The sequence below is a fragment of the Lagenorhynchus albirostris genome, chromosome 7 (genome assembly GCF_949774975.1).
Source record: "Lagenorhynchus albirostris chromosome 7, mLagAlb1.1, whole genome shotgun sequence".
Taxonomy (NCBI): domain Eukaryota; kingdom Metazoa; phylum Chordata; class Mammalia; order Artiodactyla; family Delphinidae; genus Lagenorhynchus; species Lagenorhynchus albirostris.
Window position 1 is genome coordinate 7,872,575 of NC_083101.1, and position 19,054 is coordinate 7,891,628.

At 54.9% G+C, this 19,054-nt stretch overlaps 1 protein-coding gene across 8 annotated transcripts; it reads left to right on the forward strand.

Annotated features, from left to right (window-relative positions):
* The first annotated feature begins 1,124 nt into the window (after nucleotides 1-1,124).
* CIZ1 (CDKN1A interacting zinc finger protein 1) lies at nucleotides 1,125-18,608 on the forward strand. Of its 8 annotated transcripts, XM_060154247.1 has the most exons (18): nucleotides 1,126-1,388; nucleotides 1,948-2,071; nucleotides 2,316-2,431; nucleotides 4,327-4,398; nucleotides 6,259-6,485; nucleotides 8,843-8,936; nucleotides 9,115-9,223; nucleotides 9,724-10,060; nucleotides 10,145-10,352; nucleotides 10,612-10,733; nucleotides 11,323-11,520; nucleotides 12,281-12,405; nucleotides 14,756-14,843; nucleotides 15,293-15,406; nucleotides 15,605-15,754; nucleotides 17,482-17,551; nucleotides 17,776-17,897; nucleotides 18,268-18,608. In XM_060154247.1, the coding sequence occupies exons 2-18, from the start codon at nucleotides 1,953-1,955 to the stop codon at nucleotides 18,481-18,483; spliced, it is 2,487 nt and encodes an 828-aa protein (XP_060010230.1). In that variant the 5' UTR covers nucleotides 1,126-1,388; nucleotides 1,948-1,952; the 3' UTR covers nucleotides 18,484-18,608. The 8 variants fall into 8 exon arrangements, with proteins under 8 accessions (XP_060010228.1, XP_060010230.1, XP_060010224.1 ...); XM_060154245.1 differs by having other exon boundaries at nucleotides 1,125-1,388; nucleotides 9,724-10,352; nucleotides 15,605-15,730; XM_060154241.1 differs by having other exon boundaries at nucleotides 9,724-10,352.
* The last annotated feature ends 446 nt before the right edge of the window (nucleotides 18,609-19,054 follow it).

Genomic DNA, 19,054 nt, shown 5'->3' on the forward strand with positions numbered 1-19,054 from the left:
CACACTCTTCCCTAGCCACTCCCTGCCCCTCAGGGGTAAAGCCCAACTCTTCAGGCCCGCCTTCAAAGCCCGCATAGTCCGGGCTTCCCTTCCACCCAAAGGCGCAAAGCCCCCTGAGCCCGAGCCCGCCCCGCCCTCCGGCCACGCCAAGCCGCGTTCGCGCCTCCAAGTCCAGACAGAGTTAGGCACCTGTGCTGCCGCCCGGGGCTGTAGTAGAGCCGGTCCCTAGCTTTAGGGCAGCGCTAAAGTCACATGACTGCAGTCACATGACTGCAGTAACTGGTTGACACTCGGGTCTCCGCTGGGCCGACCTTAAGTCTGCGCGTTCCTAGCGCCACCGTGCGCCGTGTGGCACACAGTCGGCGCTTAATGCAAAGTGAGCGCATTGCCTAGGGCTGTTACAGCTCTGGTAGGCTCTGAGCAACAGAAAAAGCAAAGGGAATTGTTCTTACTGACTGCGGATTGTTCGCCTCAGTGCTTGTGTGGGGACCGAGGAGAGGCGCACCGGGACGCGGGACAGAGTCGAAATTAAAGGGTCCTTGCGGGCAGGACCGTTCAGGGGCAGGATGAGCGCCGTTTTTACCATTAAACTCTGCCCTCCTCACCCGCTCCCCAGCCAAACCGGAGAAACAAACAAACAAAAAAACACTTTCAAACCGATCTCCCCACCCCTTCCAGGGCTAATTCTTCTGCCCCGTTGTGCCGGTCGTCCTCTCGCTGGGTCTCGGTCCCCGAATGTACAGCCGGCGGCTGCACGCCCCCTCCCACCCCAGCCCCGCGCGGGGTCTCCGGATCGCGGGACAGTGGCGGCCGCGGCAAGGTCCGCTGGGGATGGTCCCCCTCAAAGTCGCCCGCGATGTCCCTGCCAGACGAGAGACCCCTCTGGGCGACAGACGGACCTGGGGCTCAGAGCCGCCCCTTACCGATGCGGAGGACGCGGGGCAGAGGGTCTGCGCTGCCCAGGGTCCCCTAGCAGCTCGGAACCACTCCCAGCGCCGCCCAACAGCTGGGCGAGCAGGTGCCGCCCCTGCAGCGCGAAGGGTACACGGGGCGGGATCTCGCGGCGCGGCCGTGGGCACCCGGGCCTCCCGTCCTCCAGAGGGCGCTGCCCTGCCCTGGCCTGCAGACTGGCCTTCGGAGCGGACAGGTCGTGGCGGAGCAGCGGGGACCCCGGGAGCTGCGGGGACCGTTGGAGCCGCGATCCGGAGCTCGCGGCCCACCCCCCACGGTGGGGGCTGCGCGACTGAGGAGGGGGTTCGGGGAGGAGGCTGTGTGGTTCCCGAGGCCAAAGCCGCGCTGGGAGGCGAAGTGCGCGGGCCGAGCGCGGCTGGGGGGACGCCGGAAGCCCTAGGGGCCACTTGAATGGAGGCCGAGGGCTTCGTTGACAGGTGGGGACACCGGTTTTGACGTGTAGTGCTGGCTCTGTCTGTAGAGGAAGGGGTTCAGCGGAATGGGGGGGATTAGGGTGGAGGGAAGCCTTCCTCCTACTTTGTTCGTGGAAGAAAGGGAAAGGTGGGGGTGGGGCGGCGCTGATGTTATTGACAACATGTGCGCAAGGGACAGGGTGGGCGTATCAGAGGGGTGTGAGTGGACAGGGGCTGGCTTCGCTACGTGATTGGCGCAGAGAAAGGCTGAAGGGTGGGGTGGGAGGTGTATTTCTGTCGGACGCTCGTCCTGGAGCTGCGGAGCGGAGGGAGTCGGAGGGATGGAGGGTGCGGTTGGGCATTTGGAGGAGGGACTATTGGGAAGATATGGGGGAAATTGGCGGGAGGGTGGTTGAACTCTGCTGCTGGTGGAATTGGAGGTGTATGGAAAGGATGGGGCGCACGCGTGGCACGCTCTGGGCAGGACCGGGAGGGTAGCCGTGAAGCTCGGTCGGCAGCGTGTGAGGGCCGCGGGCTGGGGGAGGGCGACGGGGACCCGGCCTGACTCCTTCCCTTCCCGCAGCCGCCATGTTCAACCAGCAGCAGCAGCAGCAGCTCCAGCAGCTCCAGCAGCAGCAGTTGCTGCAGCTCCAGCAGCTGCTCCAGCAGTCCCCACCGCAGGCCCCACTGCCCATGGCCGTCAGCAGGTAAGCTCCCCACTGGAGGGGTGGGCGGCTCTAGACCTGCCCCTCTGACCCATGCCTTGGAGACCTCCTCCCAGCCCTTTCTCTCAGGAGCATCCCTGTCTGAGCCCTGGAGGTCATCAATTCCCACCCTAAGGGGATGCTCTGTCTGCAGTAGAGGGGGGCAGAGAATGGAGGTGAGGGGTCTCAGGGAAGAGGGAGGGTTTGACTCTCCCCAGAGCCCTCTGACACTGCTCTCAACACACAGGGGGCTCCCCCAGCAGCAGCCACAGCAGCAGCTCCTGAATCTCCAGGGCACCAACTCAGCCTCCCTCCTCAACGGCTCTGTGCTGCAGAGAGCTTTGCTTCTGCAGCAGTTGCAAGGTATGACTGCGGGCCCTGTCTCGCTCCATCTTAGCGGGAGATCCCCAGCAGCCCCACGGCACTGAATCTCATCAAATCCACACAGTAACCCTGAGAGGGAGCTGTGTCAGCGTCCTGGTTTACAGATGAGGACACTGAGGCTCCAGGAGGTGGAAGTCCCTAAGTTGCTCAACTGAATGCAGGTCTATCTGATCACAGAGGTGTACCCTTGGCCATGGTGTTAGCTCTGTGGGTGCTACTCAGCACAGTTTGCTGACATTCAGATTAGATGATATGATGGATGGCAAGATCTATTTTGACCACCCTCCTTTCTTTGCATCCTATTTGACAGATGAGGATGCTGAGGATGTCAGAGAAGGGAAGTCATTTGCCCTGGGTCACATAGCATCAGCAGTGGCTGAGCTAGACAGAGGCCTGGGCCTCCTGACCCCCTGGGTCTCTGAGTGGGTGTCTCTAGCCCTCTGTGTTAAGCCTGTGTCCTTACCTGAGTTTCCCCATGTGGAGAGCAGTCTTTCATCTCTTCCTTACAAGAAACTGCTCCCGATACCTTAGCCCCTGCAGGAGTAATCCAGGGGTCCAGAGACGTGGGGCCAGCTCATCTTCAGACCCAGCCTCTCCCGCACGGTAGCTGTGGCTTGCTGGCTGGTTCCTCAGGGATGGGCACTGTGCTGAGGCCCTGACAAACCCAATTCCTTGACTCTGCTGACAACCCTAAGGGGAGATACACTCATGATCCCATTTTACAGATGAAGAAACTGAGGCCCAGGTGTTGATTAGTGGTCTTACTACAGAGCTATGTTCTGAGACACCAGGCTATCCTGCCTCCCAGCAGGGTATGCAGTCAGGTCAGAAGATGTGATGGTCATCACTCTTCAGCCCTCCTGGGGCCACATGGGTGTGGATGGTCCTGAGAGCTGGCTTATAAATGATAGATGATGAGTAGAGAGATAAAACCACACACAGGGACCCACAATGTATATATATTTTTTCACTTTTTCTTACTCATTTTAAAAGTCATACTCTTCAGGCTTCCCTGGTGGCGCAGTGGTTGAGAGTCCGCCTGCCGATGCAGGGGACACGGGTTCGTGCCCCGGTCTGGGAAGATCCCACATGCCGCGGAGCGGCTGGGCCCGTGAGCCATGGCCGCTAAGCCTGCGAGTCCGGAGCCTGTGCTCCGCAATGGGAGAGGCCACAACAGTGAGAGGCCCGTGTATCGCAAAAAGAAACAACAACAACAAAAAAAAACAGAAACAAAATAAAAACCAAAACAAAACAAAAAAACAACAACAAAAAAAACAGAAACAAAATAAAAAAAATAAAAAAACAAAACAAACAAAAAAAACAAAACAAAAAAAACAAAATAAAAAACAAAAATAAAAAAAAAAACAGAAACACTCTTCTCTTCAAAGAAGAGTGAAAGAAATATTTTAAAAAGAGTATAAGAAAACCCAAATTGTCATATGCAGATTCACTCCTAAAGAAAAACCACCCTTTAAAGTGTTGGTGTATTTCCTCCCCTTTTTTTCTAGGCACAAACCTGGGGACTTGTATATGATTGTGGTTATTGATATAAGTGAAAGGCTGTATCTTGTTTCTTTTTCACTGAATATAGCGGCATGATCATTTACCAAATGATTTGAAAGTCTCTGTAAAGATTGTTTTTGAACAGCTGTTTAATATTCTGCTGGAGGTGTGTGCCCTTGTGTCCCTAAACTTTCTCAGCTGTTTTCTTCTTTTCTTTTCTTTCTTTTTTTTTTTTTTGCTTTAAATAATGGAATGAATATCATGTTTCAGAATTTTCTCTTAGAATGGATTCCCAAAAGTAGAATGACTGGGTCAGGGGGGATGGGTATCTTATGGCTCTTGATAAGTATTGCCAAATTGCTTTCCCAAAGGACTGGACCAGTTTGCAATGCCACCAGCCACATATGACAGTGCCGGTCTCACCATGCCCACGGCAACATTGGGTATTATACTCTTGATATATATATATATGTATATATACATCTAATCTACTAATTTGCTTGGCAAAAGCTATATCATTAATGTTTTAGTTTACATTTCTTGGAGTGCTAGTGCGGTTGAATATTTTATATTTGTCTGTTAAACATTTGTAATTCCTTTTGTGACTTGTCCATGTGCTTTGTCTATTTTTCTTTTAGATTGTGCCACCTTTTATCTTACTGTTTTTAAGAGCTCGTTAGCATTCTCTCTGCACGTATGTGTATATGTATTTGTTTTAAGTTAATGTTAATTAAACCCTTAGTAAATACCAGGCACACTTGTATATCTCATTGAATCCTCATAGAACATTGTGAGTCAAGCACTCTTACTATCCCCATTTTACAGATGAGGGAACTGAGGCTAAGAAGGGGAAACTGATTTGCTCAAGGTCACAGGTCTTGTATTGTGGAGTCTGCATTTGAACCAGTTCTCCCAGCACATCTGACCCATGCACGCCCTTAACCCCTGTGCCTCCCATCCCAGCACTGGGTCAGGGATTTAAACTGTCCTTTATTGGGTCACACAATTCCCAGTGCTGGATCTCTGAGTCAGATGAGGTACCTGCCCTTAAGGAGTTCGCAGGGTGGTTAGGTGGTGGGCAATGGGAAGCAGACAAGGAAATTGTGCAGGTGGTCCTAGAACAGGGAAGCTGGGGCCTCTGGGGATACAGAGAGGGTCTGGGAAGGCCACCCAAAGGAGATCACCTAAAGAGAGGAATGAAGGATGATTGGGATGTAGAACAGTCCAGACAGAAGAAACAGCATTTGCAAAGGCCCAGAGGCAGGCAGAGACCAGGCTTGTTTGAGGGATGCATGGGAGCATGTAGCTGGAATACAGTGGGCACGTGTGTGGGGAGAATTGCGAGAAAGGAGGTCAGGGAGGAGCGCAGGACTGGACCTTGCACGGTGAAGAATGGGCTTCGTTCCTGAGTATCAGGGAGCTATGGAAGGGCTTAGGCAGGGGGAGGGGCCAAGTCAGAATGTGGTTTTTGAAAGATCACTGTTTGCTGCTATCCAGTGCAAAATCTGTGGCTGAAATTCATACAGGGGATGAAGTGGCTTTGGAGGAAAGGGGGTGGTAGGAGTGGAGATTTGAAGAGGGGCCAGGCTAGACTGAGGAGAGGAGTAGGAGTCAGTGTTAATAGAATCTGGTGTCGGCTTGGATGGGGGAGGGTGAAGAGAGGGAGGAGTCAGGAAGATGCCCTGAATCCTCTCAGGTAGCCAGCTGTGGACAGCAGTGCCACTCCCAGAGACCCTGGACAAGCCACTCCTTCGCTTTGTGTCTCTATTTTGTCATCAGTAGAGAGGATAATGCTTACTCTGATGGTGGCTGGGCAGGGTGAGTGAAGCCATGCATAGAAAGTGCTTAGCAAGTGGCTGCTTCCCAGGAAACTTGATGAAGGGTAGCTTCTATTGGTAGGAGAGTGTCGTCTTATTCCAGGGACCAGTCATCTTGCTGGTTCTCCCTTTGGGTCCTGTGCTGAATCTTTCACATACCTTAAGGTGTACACTAAAGCATGCCTGAGGGTGAGCGGAGTTGCTGGGGGTGCTTAAGCCACTGACCAGGGAGGCATTTGGGGTGGGAAAAGGCCCCCTTCTCTCCCCAGCTGGAGCAGAAAACGCTAGCCCTAAAACCCCCTCTCCACCAGTGGTCCAGGTGGGACTGCGTCTTCAGCTCTCATCTCTCCCCTCTGGCTGCCCTTGGGTGGGGAGGGTCCCCTTGGAAGTTAACTGTGATGATGCTTTGGGGGACTGACCCCTGACCCTAGCCTCTACCACCCAACCACAGTTGTAATCCCTTTTCTCCCCTCTTTTCACACACAGGTAACCTCCGTGGCTACAACCTGGCAACCCCAAACCTGACAGCTCCCAGCCTCACACCCCCGCAGCTGGCCACCCCAAATCTACAGCAGTTCTTTCCCCAGGCCACTCGGCAGTCCCTGCTGGGCCCTCCTCCTGTTGGGGTCCCCATAAACCCCTCGCAGCTCAACCTTTCAGGGCGGAACACCCAGAAACAGGCCCGGTTCTCCTCTACAACCCCCAGTCGCAAGGTGAGTGGTATCTGGACTGGAGCAGGCGAGGATGGGAATGGGAGAGGGTGTATCTGGGGATCAGCCCAGCTCTGCCCTCTCTGGCTCACATTGGCCTTTGGGCAGGTCATACCCCTCTTTGTACATCAGTTTCCTCATCTGTGAAATGGGGAAGGGGGCAGGAGTTAGACTCGCTTAGTGTTTCCCAAACTTTAAATATTCCTGAACCCCGATGTAATTTTTGCTATATCCAAACACCACCAGTACTATTATTTATTCCCTTTTTAATTACTATTTATATTATTTACTAATATCTCTCTCTCTTTGAAAAAACTGATATGTGACTGACATATAACATTGTATTCATTTTAGGTGTATTCTACCAATTTTCTTTAAATCAGCTCTGTCCAGTGGAAATAGTGTGAGCCATACATGTAATTTAAAAATTTCTAGTAATCACAGTAACAAAGTAAAAAGAAACAGGTGAAATTAATTTTACTAGCATATTTTATTCAACTTAATATATTTAAAAAATGATTTCAACCTGTAATCAATATAAAAAATGAACACGGCATTTTACATTCCGGTTTTTTTTGTTTTTTGTAGTAAGTCTTTAAATTCCGGTGTATATTTTATGCTTACGTCTCAATTCGGCTTCCAACATTTCCAGGGCTCGAAAGCCAGGTACATGTGACTAGTAGCTACGGTCTGGGATAGCACAGCTTTAAATGAAGTAGCTGCTTCTCTGCTACATTTAGTTAAAAAGGAAACATTATATCACTGTCTGAAAGTTAAAAAAAAAAAAAGCTAAATTAATTGCCATACATAGAAGTAAAAGAAAAGTGACTGGGGGTAAAGCAATGTTCTAAAATCCTCAACTCTACCCCGTTGCCAGCCGAAGGTTCTCAGCCTCTACAGGCCTTTCCCTGACAAAAGCAGGAAGCCTCAGAGAGATTTTCAAAGGGAATAATATCCTCCCTGAGCCTGTCCTGTCCCTGAACGTCCTGGCAGCTCCTCACACACACCACACTCCTGAGAGCACCTGGCGGTGGAGGGCTGGAACACCCTCCTTTTCTGGCTGCTCTGGCGCCAGCCCACATCGGGAGGGGAGGCATTTCCCTCCAGAGGGGGGTCCAGGCGGCCTCTGACTTTACAGTCGGGCTTGTCCTAACACAGTCTGGCCTAGTGTTTACCTCCTTGGCCCCATTTTGCATATGGGAAAACCGAGGCAGTGGGGTGGAGGTTGCCCTGGACTGCACAGCTGTCACGACAGACCCAGAGTCCAGCCCTCCTGACTCACAGGCCAGTGCCCATGTCGTGCAGGGTGAGAGCTGGGTAGTTTCTGAAGTGTGTGGAGTCCTGATGTGGTGCATGTTTGCACTCAGCCCTGGTTCCTCGGGCTTAGTAGGAGGGAGGGAAGCTGCATGTGGATTCCTGAGGCTTCCTGGGGTGCCCTGGAACCATGTGGAGCTGTGTGTTCATTTCACAGATGTCTGTTAAGTCCTGCGGAGGACTCACTGGTGCAGAGATGGCATCTGGAGATGCTCTCCTGGAGATCTTGGGCTGGGGAGGGGGTGGTGGTAGTGGTGAGACCTTAATGCAAATAATGCTCCAGCCAATGAATTATGACTATGAAAAATGCCACAGAAAGGAAGCCTGGGGCCCCTGGGGGCCTGTACTATGGGTTAGGAAGGCTTCCTGCAAGAAGTGCCTTTGAGGCTCTGGGAGAAGGCCTGGGGCTTTGGGGAAACAGAGAGAAGGCCAGTGTGGACATAGGGAGGGGGAGGGGGAGCGTGGGGAGAGCTGAGGCTGCAGGGCTGGGCATGGGGTACAGGCCAGATTGTGCAGGGGGGTGGGGCGGGTGGGTAGTTTCAGGCTTGGGGTAAGGAAGGAGTCATCCAGGGCTACGGGAAATCACGGGAGGGTCGCAGCCTGACAGAGATGAGAGACATGATCAGGTTTGAGAAGGGTCCCTCAGGAATTCCCTGGTGGTCCAGTGGTTAGGACTCTGCGCTTTCACTGCCGTGGCCTGGGTTCCATCCCTGGTCCGGGAACTAAGATCCCGCAAGCCAAGCAGCATGACCAACAGAAAAAGAAAAGAGAGAAGGATCCTTCTGGCTGCTTTGTGGAGAACAGGGTGGGGAATCAGGAGGCAGCACCGTGGACCACGTGAAGGCATTGCATCCCCCAAACCTGCATTTACTTAACCGTCAGGCAGCTAGATGGAACCCCCTGGACAGAATTCCTGGGGTGTTTAGGATCTTCTCTGGGGCCAGGCCCCGTCATCCTCTGGGGGACGTGTTTCAGCCGCTCTTGGGCAAGGGAGTATTTACTGGGGTGGGTGGCAGGTATCATAAATGGTTTCTGAAAGGAAGCAGGATTCTTCTTCTCAGACGATGCCTGTGGAGGACAAGTCAGACCCCCCAGAGGGGTCTGAGGAAGCCGCAGAGCCCCGAACAGACACACCTGAAGGTGAGGGAGGGAGGTTGCTGGCCCTTCAGAGGGGACGCGGGTTAGGGCAGTGGGGTGCAGGGGTGGTCATGGAGGCAGGGATCTTGCAGGGTGGGGGGGGGTGAGCCCAGGCCCCATCTCCTGGAGCTCGTACGTGCTATATCCAGCACGGCAGTCATTCACCTGCCCTCCATTCCAGACCAAGAATCTCCCCACTGCCTAGATTGCATCACTAAGGAGAAACGCACTGCAGCACCTGAGCCTGAGTCTTGTGTGGCGTCTGAGCCACCAGCTAAAAGGTCAAAGAGGTAACTGATGCTGAAAACCTGCCTGGGGCTCAGGTACCCTGTACCCTGATTCCTGCAAAGGCAGAGGGTAGGGGGTTGGTGGGGTGAGATCCTTCAAGGAAAGGGCCTTGGTTTCTGGCTTGGAGGAATGTCAAACCTAATTCTTCACCTTACCTGGGAAGGCCCTCAGCCAGATGGACTCTGGCATCTTCACTGTGACTGAATCACCTGGAGGCAGGTGAGGTGGCCAGCTTGGAGGGGTGAAGACGTGAGCCTGGAACCTCAGAGAGTGGGCAGAGGGTAGGCAGGCTTACAGGACCTCGGATACATATTAGCAAGCTGTGGGAGGTGGGAGCAAGTGATCCAATTTATTTAGGTGCAACTGGGACCCAGAGAGCCGAGGGGGCTCGTCCAAATCCCTAGCTTTGTACGTGGCATAGCTAGGACTGGAGCCTAGGTCATGGCCTTTCTTGGGAGCCCCTGGGGCCAATTGAATTTGATCTTCTTTTGATCCTTCCTAGCTCAGAGGAGCCCACAGAGAAGGGGACCCCAGGGCAGCTGCAGGCAAAGGTCCAGCCACAGGCCCGGTTGATGGCACCAAAGCAGACACAGACAACCGAGCTGCTGCCTGAGCCACTGGAAGCTCGAGTGCTGCCACGATTTCAGCCACGAGTTCTGCAGATCCAAGCCCAGGTGCAGCCACAGACTCAGCCAGAGACTCAGCCACAGCTGCTACCGTTGAAGGCCCAGGTGCAGCCAAAGCTGCAGAAGCAGGCACAGACACAGACCTCTCCAGAGCACTTAGTACCGCAACAGGAGCATCTGCAGCTGCAGAAGGAGGCAGAGCCACAGAAACAGGTGCAGCCACAGGCACATTCACAGTCCCCGAGGCAGGTGCAGCCACTGCTGCAGAAGCAGGCACAGACGCAGACGTATCCACAGGTCCAGACGGAAGCGCAGCCGAGGGTCCAGCCGCTGGAGCTGCCACTGGAGCAACGTCCGGTGCAGTTGCCAGTGCAGCCACTGGAGCCAAACCAGAGACAGCCTCAGACGCAGCCACAGGTGTCGGTGCCGGCACTGGAGAAAGCCCCAGTTCCGGTTCACTCTGCAGTGCTGGAGACGCCGCCCGATACAGTGGAAGCTGGAGCAGGTAAGTGAGCAGTGGCTCCCAGCCGGCCTGGTGATGGGACAGCTCTGCCTGAACCCTTCAGTCCTACCTGGCACAGTCCAACCCTGACTGGGTGCCGCCTGGGACTGAGGGTTGGGCCTGGATCTAGGGTTCGGGGCCGTCTGCACTGGAGGCGTCAAGGTCCTGGATGTGGGCAGAGAAGGTGGCTCTTGGGCCTGGGTCCCTCAGGGCCCAGGTGGGAGATGGACCCTGGGGAAGCAGAGCACATCTGTCATTTCAGGCCTGGAGGAGGCCTCGCCGGAGCCAGTGGGCACCCAGGTTGGCCTGGAGGAGAGCCAGGAAGAGTTGACCAGTGGCCTGGATGTGGGAGAATGTGAAGAAAGAGCAAGAGAGATGCTGGGGGTGGGTAGAGATGCTGATGAGGACCACATGGTGCACCCCTCAGCGCCCCCTCGGGTTTCCCGTCCTGTGAAATGTGACAGCAGCCCTCCACCTGGGTTCGTGGGCAGACCAGACTGGGTTTGACAGTGGTTCAGTGACAGTGGTTCAGCCTTCACATGCCTTTGCTCCGATGACCTGGAGGTACTTTTAGTGATAAGGGTCCCTCCCAGCCGGCTCACCCCGAAACTAGAGCCCCCAGAGCCCCCCACAGGTAACGTTGCTCCAGCGGAGGGAGCGCGCAGCTGGAAGCCTGTGCCTGGGGCTGGGGCCCAGCCCTGCCTCCTGGCCAAACCCCCTCCCTTCTTCATGTATCTCCATCTGTCATGTGGGGGGTGGGGTGGGTAGACTTTTAGAGTGAGGCGGACCTGGGTTTGAATCCTAACTGTGGTGCTTCCTGGCTGAGCGAGCTTGGGCAATCACCTGACCACTCGGAGCCTCAGTTTCCCCACTTGTAAAGTGGGCTGTCAGGACGGCTCCTAGATGTTTAGCATGGGGCTGGCCCACTGTAAGCGCCCAGCTGGTGGTAGCTCTGCTCCTGCTTCCGGTGTAGGTGTGGGGTGCTGGGGGCTCCCTGAAGGTCACCATCCTGCAGAGCAGCGACAGCCGGGCCTTTAGCACCGTACCCCTCACACCTGGGCCCTGGTCCGGCGACTCTACCTCTGCCACCCCTGCGGCGGCCAGCGTGCCCTCTAAGCAGGCCCTTCAGTTCTTCTGCTACATCTGCAAGGCCGGCTGCAGCAGCCAGCAGGTACCGCCCCCAGCGGGTGGGTGGGGAGGTCACGTGGGCGGGCGGAGGGTTTGGGGTCAGTATGTGATGCCTAGCCTGCCCTTCCCACGGCTGCCTCTGTGGCCACATGGGCCCTCAAGCCCCACCCCCAGCAGCTGTACATTTGCTCACAAAACATTTCCTGACCAGCCAAGGGGGCAGGATTTTAGAGTTGGGTGGACCTGGTTCAAATCAGCCCTGACTGGCCATGTGGGTTTCGGAAGGTGAATTCCACCCTTTGTGCCTCGGTTTCCGCATGTGTCAGAGGAGGAAACATTTAGAACCCGCCTCTAGAAAAAAAAAATAGAACCCACCTCACTGGCAAGTTCTGGGGATTCAGCGACTTGACACTGAAGTCATAAGCCCCAGGCCCGGCCCAGAGCGAGTCCAGCGTTAATAACAGCATCATACTTGTATGATTATTACTATCGCTACTGTTACCTTCGTCCCTCTGTGCCTCCCCTGAGCAGAGTCATGGGGACCTGGAATTTGATCAGACTGCTCCTCGCCTTGGAGGCGCTCAGTCTCCAGGGGGAGCAGAGGTTCTGGCTGGCGTGTACTCACTCCGTGCCTCCGTTCACCATCCTTCTCTGGCCCACACAGGGTTGTAAGAGAAACGGCCTCCCAGCGGAGGTGGGGTGAGCATGAAGCTAAGGTTGGAGGCCTCTTCCCCGGGCCGCACTCTTGCCCACCGTTCTGGGGCTCACTCCTCATGCCCTTTCCTCCCTCTCGCCTGCCGCAGGAGTTCCAGGACCACATGTCGGGGGCCCAGCACCAGCAGCAGCTCGGAGAGATCCAGCACATGAGCCAAGCCTGCCTCCTGTCCCTGCTGCCTGTGCCCCGGGATGTCCTGGAGCGAGAGGACCAGTGAGTGGGGGATCTCAGAGCCGCTGCAGGGGGGGTAGGCGGCCTCGCAAGCCATCCCCGGCAGAAAGGGACCCTGAATCCACCATCTACAAGGTCTGCTTTTGGGTTAAGCGTTGCCCTCCCTGAGACACCTCGTCACACCACTAACTGTGTGGCCTTGGACCTCAGTTTTCCTTATCTGTAAAATGGCCTCACGAGGGGTGTAATGCAGGAACTCACGAGCTAGACAGTCTCTTAAGGTTACATCCAGGCAGGAACAGTGTGACCATGTATGTGGGAGGGAAGTGGGTTGTGGGACACCCTGCTCCCCTGGCATATATGCTGACCCCAACCATGGGGGCCTGAAGGTCAGGATCTGCTCATCTTGTGGCTTGAGGTTAGAGCTTCCCTGGGTCACCCCCTTTCTTTGTCGTGGGGACTTGGCCCATCAGAAATGTCAGCCCTCCCAGAGTCTGGGACTGGCTCTTGGGGTGCTCTGTGGGCAATCACTGAGGCCTGCAGGGGCTGGGAGGCATCATCAGTGAAAGAAACAGGATGGTGCTGGCTCGGGACGCCCTGCGGGATATGGGCTGTGTCTCACAGGACAGCTGCCACTCAGCTCCAGACCTCCTGGTTTTTCAGAGGCATCTAGAAACCTAGATTTGTATGTGAATCTCCCAATTTCAAAATGTTAACAGCTAGTTCAGAATTAAGACAAGATGAAACAAGTCCTGTGGAGGCCAAATCAGACCCTTTCAGAGGCTAGATAGGCCTTGGGTCAATGGTCGGGGACTGTGCCATGAGCATTTATAGAGGGTCACAGCTTGAAGCTCCCTGCATGGGGTGAGGGGACAGGAAGGGCCCTCGGGTAGCTTCAGCTTGCATCTCCTGCGTGACGGGAAGCACTCTCTCCAAAGGCTTCTGTGTCTCTGTTAGGCAGTTCTCACTAAGAGAAGAGCTTCCCTGTGGCTTTGTAGGATGTTCTCCAGCCTTAAGGCTCCCTTTGCTTGCTGACCTAGGAGTTATACTTAGGCCAAATCATCATAAAGACAGGAGAAAGGTGACTCACAGAGTTGCTCCTTGCAGAGTTAATGCAATGGTGAAAAAATTTAGTTGGAAATGATCTATTCAAAACTAGGGGATTAGTCAGATCAGTTTAAGTCTTATCCACTTGGTGGTAGAACTAATTCTAGGGAATTAGTTCTTGGTGGTAGAACTAATTCTAGGGAATTTCTGATAATGTGGAAACATATGTGTGATGCAGTGTCAAGTTAGAACAGGATCCAAAATAGCGTTTGCAGAATGAGTTTGATTATATTCAATATAAAAATAGATCTTGGGCTTCCCTGGTAGTGCAGTGGTTAAGAATCTGCCTGCCAATGCAAGGAACACAGGTTTGAGCCCTGGCCTGGGAAGATCCCACGTGCCGCAGAGCAACTAAGCCCGTGCGCCACAACTACTGAGCCCACGTGCCACAGCTACTGAAGCCTGCGTGCCTAGAGCCCATGCTTCGCAACGAGAGAAGCCACCGTAATGAGAAGCCGCACATTGCAACGAAGATCAGCCTCCGCTCGCCACAACTAGAGGAAGCCCACGTGCAGCAACGAAGACCCAACACAGCCAAAAAAATTAAAGAAACAAACAAATTAATTAATTAATTAAAGAAAAAAAGATCTTGTGACGGAAGAAAACTGCAGGGCTGTAGCCCAAGCTATAAACAAGCTTCAGGTGGAGGGGATTCCGATTACACTGTCTTCTGATGACGTCTGCCCTTGAATCTGGACTTGGCCCTGTGCAGAATGTGGCAGTCCTTCCGATAGGCTGTGTGTCCTTCTGACACAGTCAGAAACTCTGGGCTGATCCCATGCCAGGCCCCGGGGATGCTGGGGTGGTGTCCTGGCTTCCCAGAGCTTGCAGTCCAGTGAGGGCAGAGAAGGGAGCAGGTCCTCCCGATCCATCGTGGAAAATGCTGGAGCAGTGGCACTTTGGGGCCCCAGAGGGGGGCCTGGGTACCTGGGATTGGGACAGGTCCAGAAATGGGGGGAGGTGGAAGAACAGCTCTGGGAAAGGGAGGTTTTATCTAAACTGAAGGATAAGAGGAGATCTCCAGGGCAGATATCCTCAGTTCTGTCACCGTCCTGGTGGCCTCCTGGTATCCCAGATGCTTCTAAATCTCATTTCTCCCCCCAAGTTTTCTCTCTTATTCCTATTTAAGTATTCTTCCAGATGAGCCTCAGGACCATTTTGTTAAGTTTCCAAAAAAACGATTCTGTTGGAATTGCATTCCGTTTATGGAGCGTCTGGAAGAGCTGCTGTCTTTCCAGCAAGAATGCGGTGTCACACTGTACTTGTTTTGATTGTCATCATTTAGAGAGCCTCCACCCAGGCGCTGGTGCAACACCTGCCAGCTCTACTACATGGGGGACCTGATCCAGCACCGGAGGACGCAGGACCACAAAGTATGAGGGCCCACCTGCTGCGAAGGCGCCCAAGCCCAGGGCTGGGGAGGAGGGAGCCCAGGTTGGGAGCAGAAAGCAAACGTCAGCCTTTGTCGCTGCGTGGCCGTAACTCATGACGAGTCAGTCACGTTTCCTCTTTGGGCTTCAGTTTCCCCATCTGTCCAGTGTGGGCAAGGCACCATCTCACCCTGCATTCAGCCTTGGGGCTCGTGGGGTCCTCAGGTGCCTGCCCTCTCTCCCTGTCTTCCGACGGTCCTGTCTCTGTCACCATCTGTCGTCCTTCCTTATAGCACAGGGACGGGCTGTGTTTGCCTGTGTTCTGTGCAGCACAGCCGGCTGATCACAGAAGTGGTGGGCCTGCGAGTGGGAGGCGAGGTCTTGCTGGGCCCTGCCTGGCTGCGCCTGGGGTTGCTGCCCGCCGCCCACTTGGCCTGCCTTCCTGTCCCCAGATCGCCAAACAGTCCCTGCGGCCTTTCTGCACTGTTTGCAACCGCTACTTCAAGACCCCCCGCAAGTTTGTGGAACATGTGAAGTCCCAGGGGCATAAGGACAAAGCCAAGGAGGTAACCCCAGCTCCCTCAGAGGACATGGGCCCAGGGAAGTAGAGACCTGGCCAAGGCCACACAGCAAGTTGAGGTGTATTCCAGTCCAAATTCATAGCAGGTCCGGGGGGACTGGAGTTCTCTGGGGTGTGGGGAGGATGGGGTGTCACACCCTGGCTGCCCAGAGCTGACTTGAGCCTTCACCCACTCCCTGGGAAGCTGAAGATGCTCGAGAAGGAGATTGCCAGCCAAGATGAGGACCACTTCATCACGGTGGACGCCGTGGGCTGCTTTGAGGGCGATGAAGAAGAGGAGGAGGACGACGATGATGAAGAAGAGATCGAGGTTGAGGAGGAATTCTGCAAGCAGGTGCTTGGGGGGAGGTGGTGTGGAACGGAGGCTGAAGGCCGGACTCCCAGCCCAGGAGAGACCTCACCCCGCCTCCCAGGGGCCAGGAGGCACCGTGCTGGCATCTTTGGGCACCAAGACCTGCCACAATTTAGTATCAATGGGAACTCTATTCAATATGACGACATGTAAATATACATCATGACACCTATAGGGTAGCAGGTGAAATATGCAAGGTCTTCAAAGCCTGGCTGCTGTTTTTACTTGTGGAAGAGAAAGGGCATCCTAGGGCAAGAGAACAGCATCATAAAGGCATGGAGAGGATGTCCCTGGTGGCGCAGTGGTTGAGAGTCCGCCTGCCGATGCAGGGGACACGGGTTCGTGCCCCGGTCCGGGAGGATCCCACATGCCGCGGAGCGGCTGGGCCTGTGAGCCACGGCCACTGAGCCTGCGCGTCCGGAGCCTGTGCTCCGCAGTGGTAGAGCCACAGCAGTGAGAGGCCCGCGTACCACAAAAAAAAAAAAAAAAAAAAAAAAAAAAAAGGCATGGAGAGGGGAGCTATGTGGTGTATACAGGAAAAGTCAGTGAAAGATGATGATGGGGATGATGGCGAGAGCAGTGAACATTTTTTGAGCACTTACTATATGCCACGCGTGTACCAAGCACTTTCCTGGCAGAATCTTACCCACTTGGATGCCAGGAGGCAAGACTGCAGAGCCCGTGCTCAAAATACCCCAGCTCTGCTGCTTCCCATGAGCGAGGAGCTGGAGGAGCTTTGCAGTTTAACATGTGTTTCCAGAGCATCTGTTCTGGGACAGGCCCTGGTGCTGGATACCAGGGGTACTTGGGGTTGAAGTTCCGGCCCCTGTTCTCACAGAACTTGTCTGTTACAGTCCAGGGTGGTGAGGGGGCAGCCACAGGGGGCGGTGCATAACGGGGCTGTGGATGGAAGGTTGCGTGGATGGCCTCCAGCCCTAAGCAGGTTGGGGGAGATGCCAGCTTTGCTACTCAGCGGTCAGCAGTGGCATGACCCTGGGCAAGCCCCTTGGCCTCTATAAGCCTGTTCCTCTGCTTAGAATAGTCCCAACTCAGACTGTAAGGAAGCGTCACAGCCCAGGGGGTGGTCGTTATTCTTAAAAGCCAGATTTGTTTGCAAGGCACTGCTAGGCGTGGCCTTGTCTGGAAGGGGCTCATGTCCAGCCAGTGAGACAAGGGATCCTTGATCACTTGAAACCTACCCCCTAAGACTGTGGTTGCTGTAGCATTAGGGAGCTGGCGGGGGGCTCATGACAGAGTGTAACCGGGCTGGGGGCTCACCAGGGCTCACTACCCTGCACCTCCATAAACCCGCTGTATGACCCTGGGCAAGTGAGTTAATGTGCCTGGGACTCAGTTTCCTCTTATGTAAAATGGGCAAACCATAGAAAGTTGTTATGAGGATTCAGCGAAATGACACGTGTGATGTGTTGGGCATACCTGGCATGGATTATGGCCAGTGTGGGAGCAGGAGGGCTTCCTGGAGGAGGGGACTGATTGAGCTGAACCTGGAAAGTATAGATTGGGAAAGGCACTCGGGGGGCAGGATCAGCATGTGCAAAGGCTCAGAGCATGCCACCCACAACCTCCTGGAAATCAAGGCGGGGTTCCTTGATTGAAGAGCATGGGTGGGTTCCAGTCCCCGCCTGCGTTTAGGAGGAGGCTAGGGGAAGCCAGAACCAATGGAGGCCCACACCTGTGTGTGTTTCCAGGTGAGATCCAGAGATATATCCATAGAGGAGTGGAAAGGCTCGGAGACCTACAGCCCCGACACGGCATATGGTAAGACCCCAGCCCTGACCCCACCTGCAGGAGCTGCGGCCCTCAGGTTGCCTCCAGGCGACCCCCCAGATCCCAGCCACAGCATCCTGGCCAGGCATCCTGTCCCCTCATCCTCTTTTCTTTTCCCATCTGGAGGGTGGGGAGGGGTAGCAAATGGGCCCCTAGAGAAGGGGGGACACCTGGCTGGTGAGGCATGTGAGTGCACAGACCCTGCTGTCCCACAGGTGTGGACTTCCTGGTGCCCGTGATGGGCTACATCTGCCGCATCTGCCACAAATTCTATCACAGCAACTCAGGGGCGCAGCTCTCCCACTGCAAGTCCCTGGCCCACTTTGAGAACCTGCAGGTGAGTCAGGCCCCCTTCCCGGCTCTGCCCTGCCCAGGGAGTCAAGACTGTGTCCTAGCTGATGGGGACAGCCAGTGGCCACCTCCCTCCTGTGTTTGGCCTCAGCCCCTGGGTACAGCCCCCAGTGAGAGGCTCTGCCCACAAAGGGAATCAGAGCCACGTTGGGGCCAACGTCTCTCTGCAGTTGTTCTGGTGGGTGCTGAGGGCTGGGCTGTTAGCTCTAGAGCTCTGGCCCAGAGAGGCTGAGCACATCACACAGGGTCACACAGCATGTCTGACGCTGTCTCAACTGGGCTGGGGAAACAGCCTCTGGCCAGGAGCACACCAGGTGGGGAGGAAGCCTGGCCTCACCTGCACTCTCTGTGTCCAGAAATATAAGAAGGCCAAGAACCCCAGCCCCACCACCAGGCCCGTGAGCCGCCGGTGTGCAATCAACGCCCGGAATGCCCTGACTGCTCTGTTCACCTCCGGCGGCCGCACACCCACGCAGCCCAGCACCCAGGACACAGCCAAAACGCCCAGCAAGGTGACAGCCCAACCCGCTCAGCACCCTCTACCCCGGCGCTCAAGCCGCCTCAAAACCTGATGGAGGGAGCGGCCCACAGCTGCCCCGTCTGGGTCTAGATCTGCTACGCTTTTTAGGAGTCTGTGTGGAGACTGTGACATTGTTGGTGTTTTTACTCAAAATCCAATAAAAGAAGGTAGTTTGGCTGTATAGTCCCCACCAGCACTTCCGTCTGGGTGGACAGGGAAAGGGGGCCCCCAGCTAGCTCTCAGTCAGCACCCAGCCCCTGCGGGTAGTGTGGTGGCAGAACTGGAAAGCTGAAGACAGGCTCCCTAACCAGGGACTCTGGGATTATGAGGTGTTTCACCTCCTGAGCCTCAGTTTCCCTCTTAATAATGTACCCAGGCTAGGAAAGTACTACCTTCAAGTAAGATCTCATTTAATCTTCACAGTGTCCCTAGGAGGTAGGTCTTGTTATCTCCAAATTATCCCATTATCCCAGATGAAGAAACTGAGGCCTAGCAAGGTCAAGTGCCTGCTGAAGGTCATATATCTGGTGAGTGGCCAGGATTTGACCCCGAGCCTGAACTCTGGACCCCTGTCCTGGCCTCTCCCAGCTGGACCCTACAGAAGCTGAAGGGCAGGAGTGGGG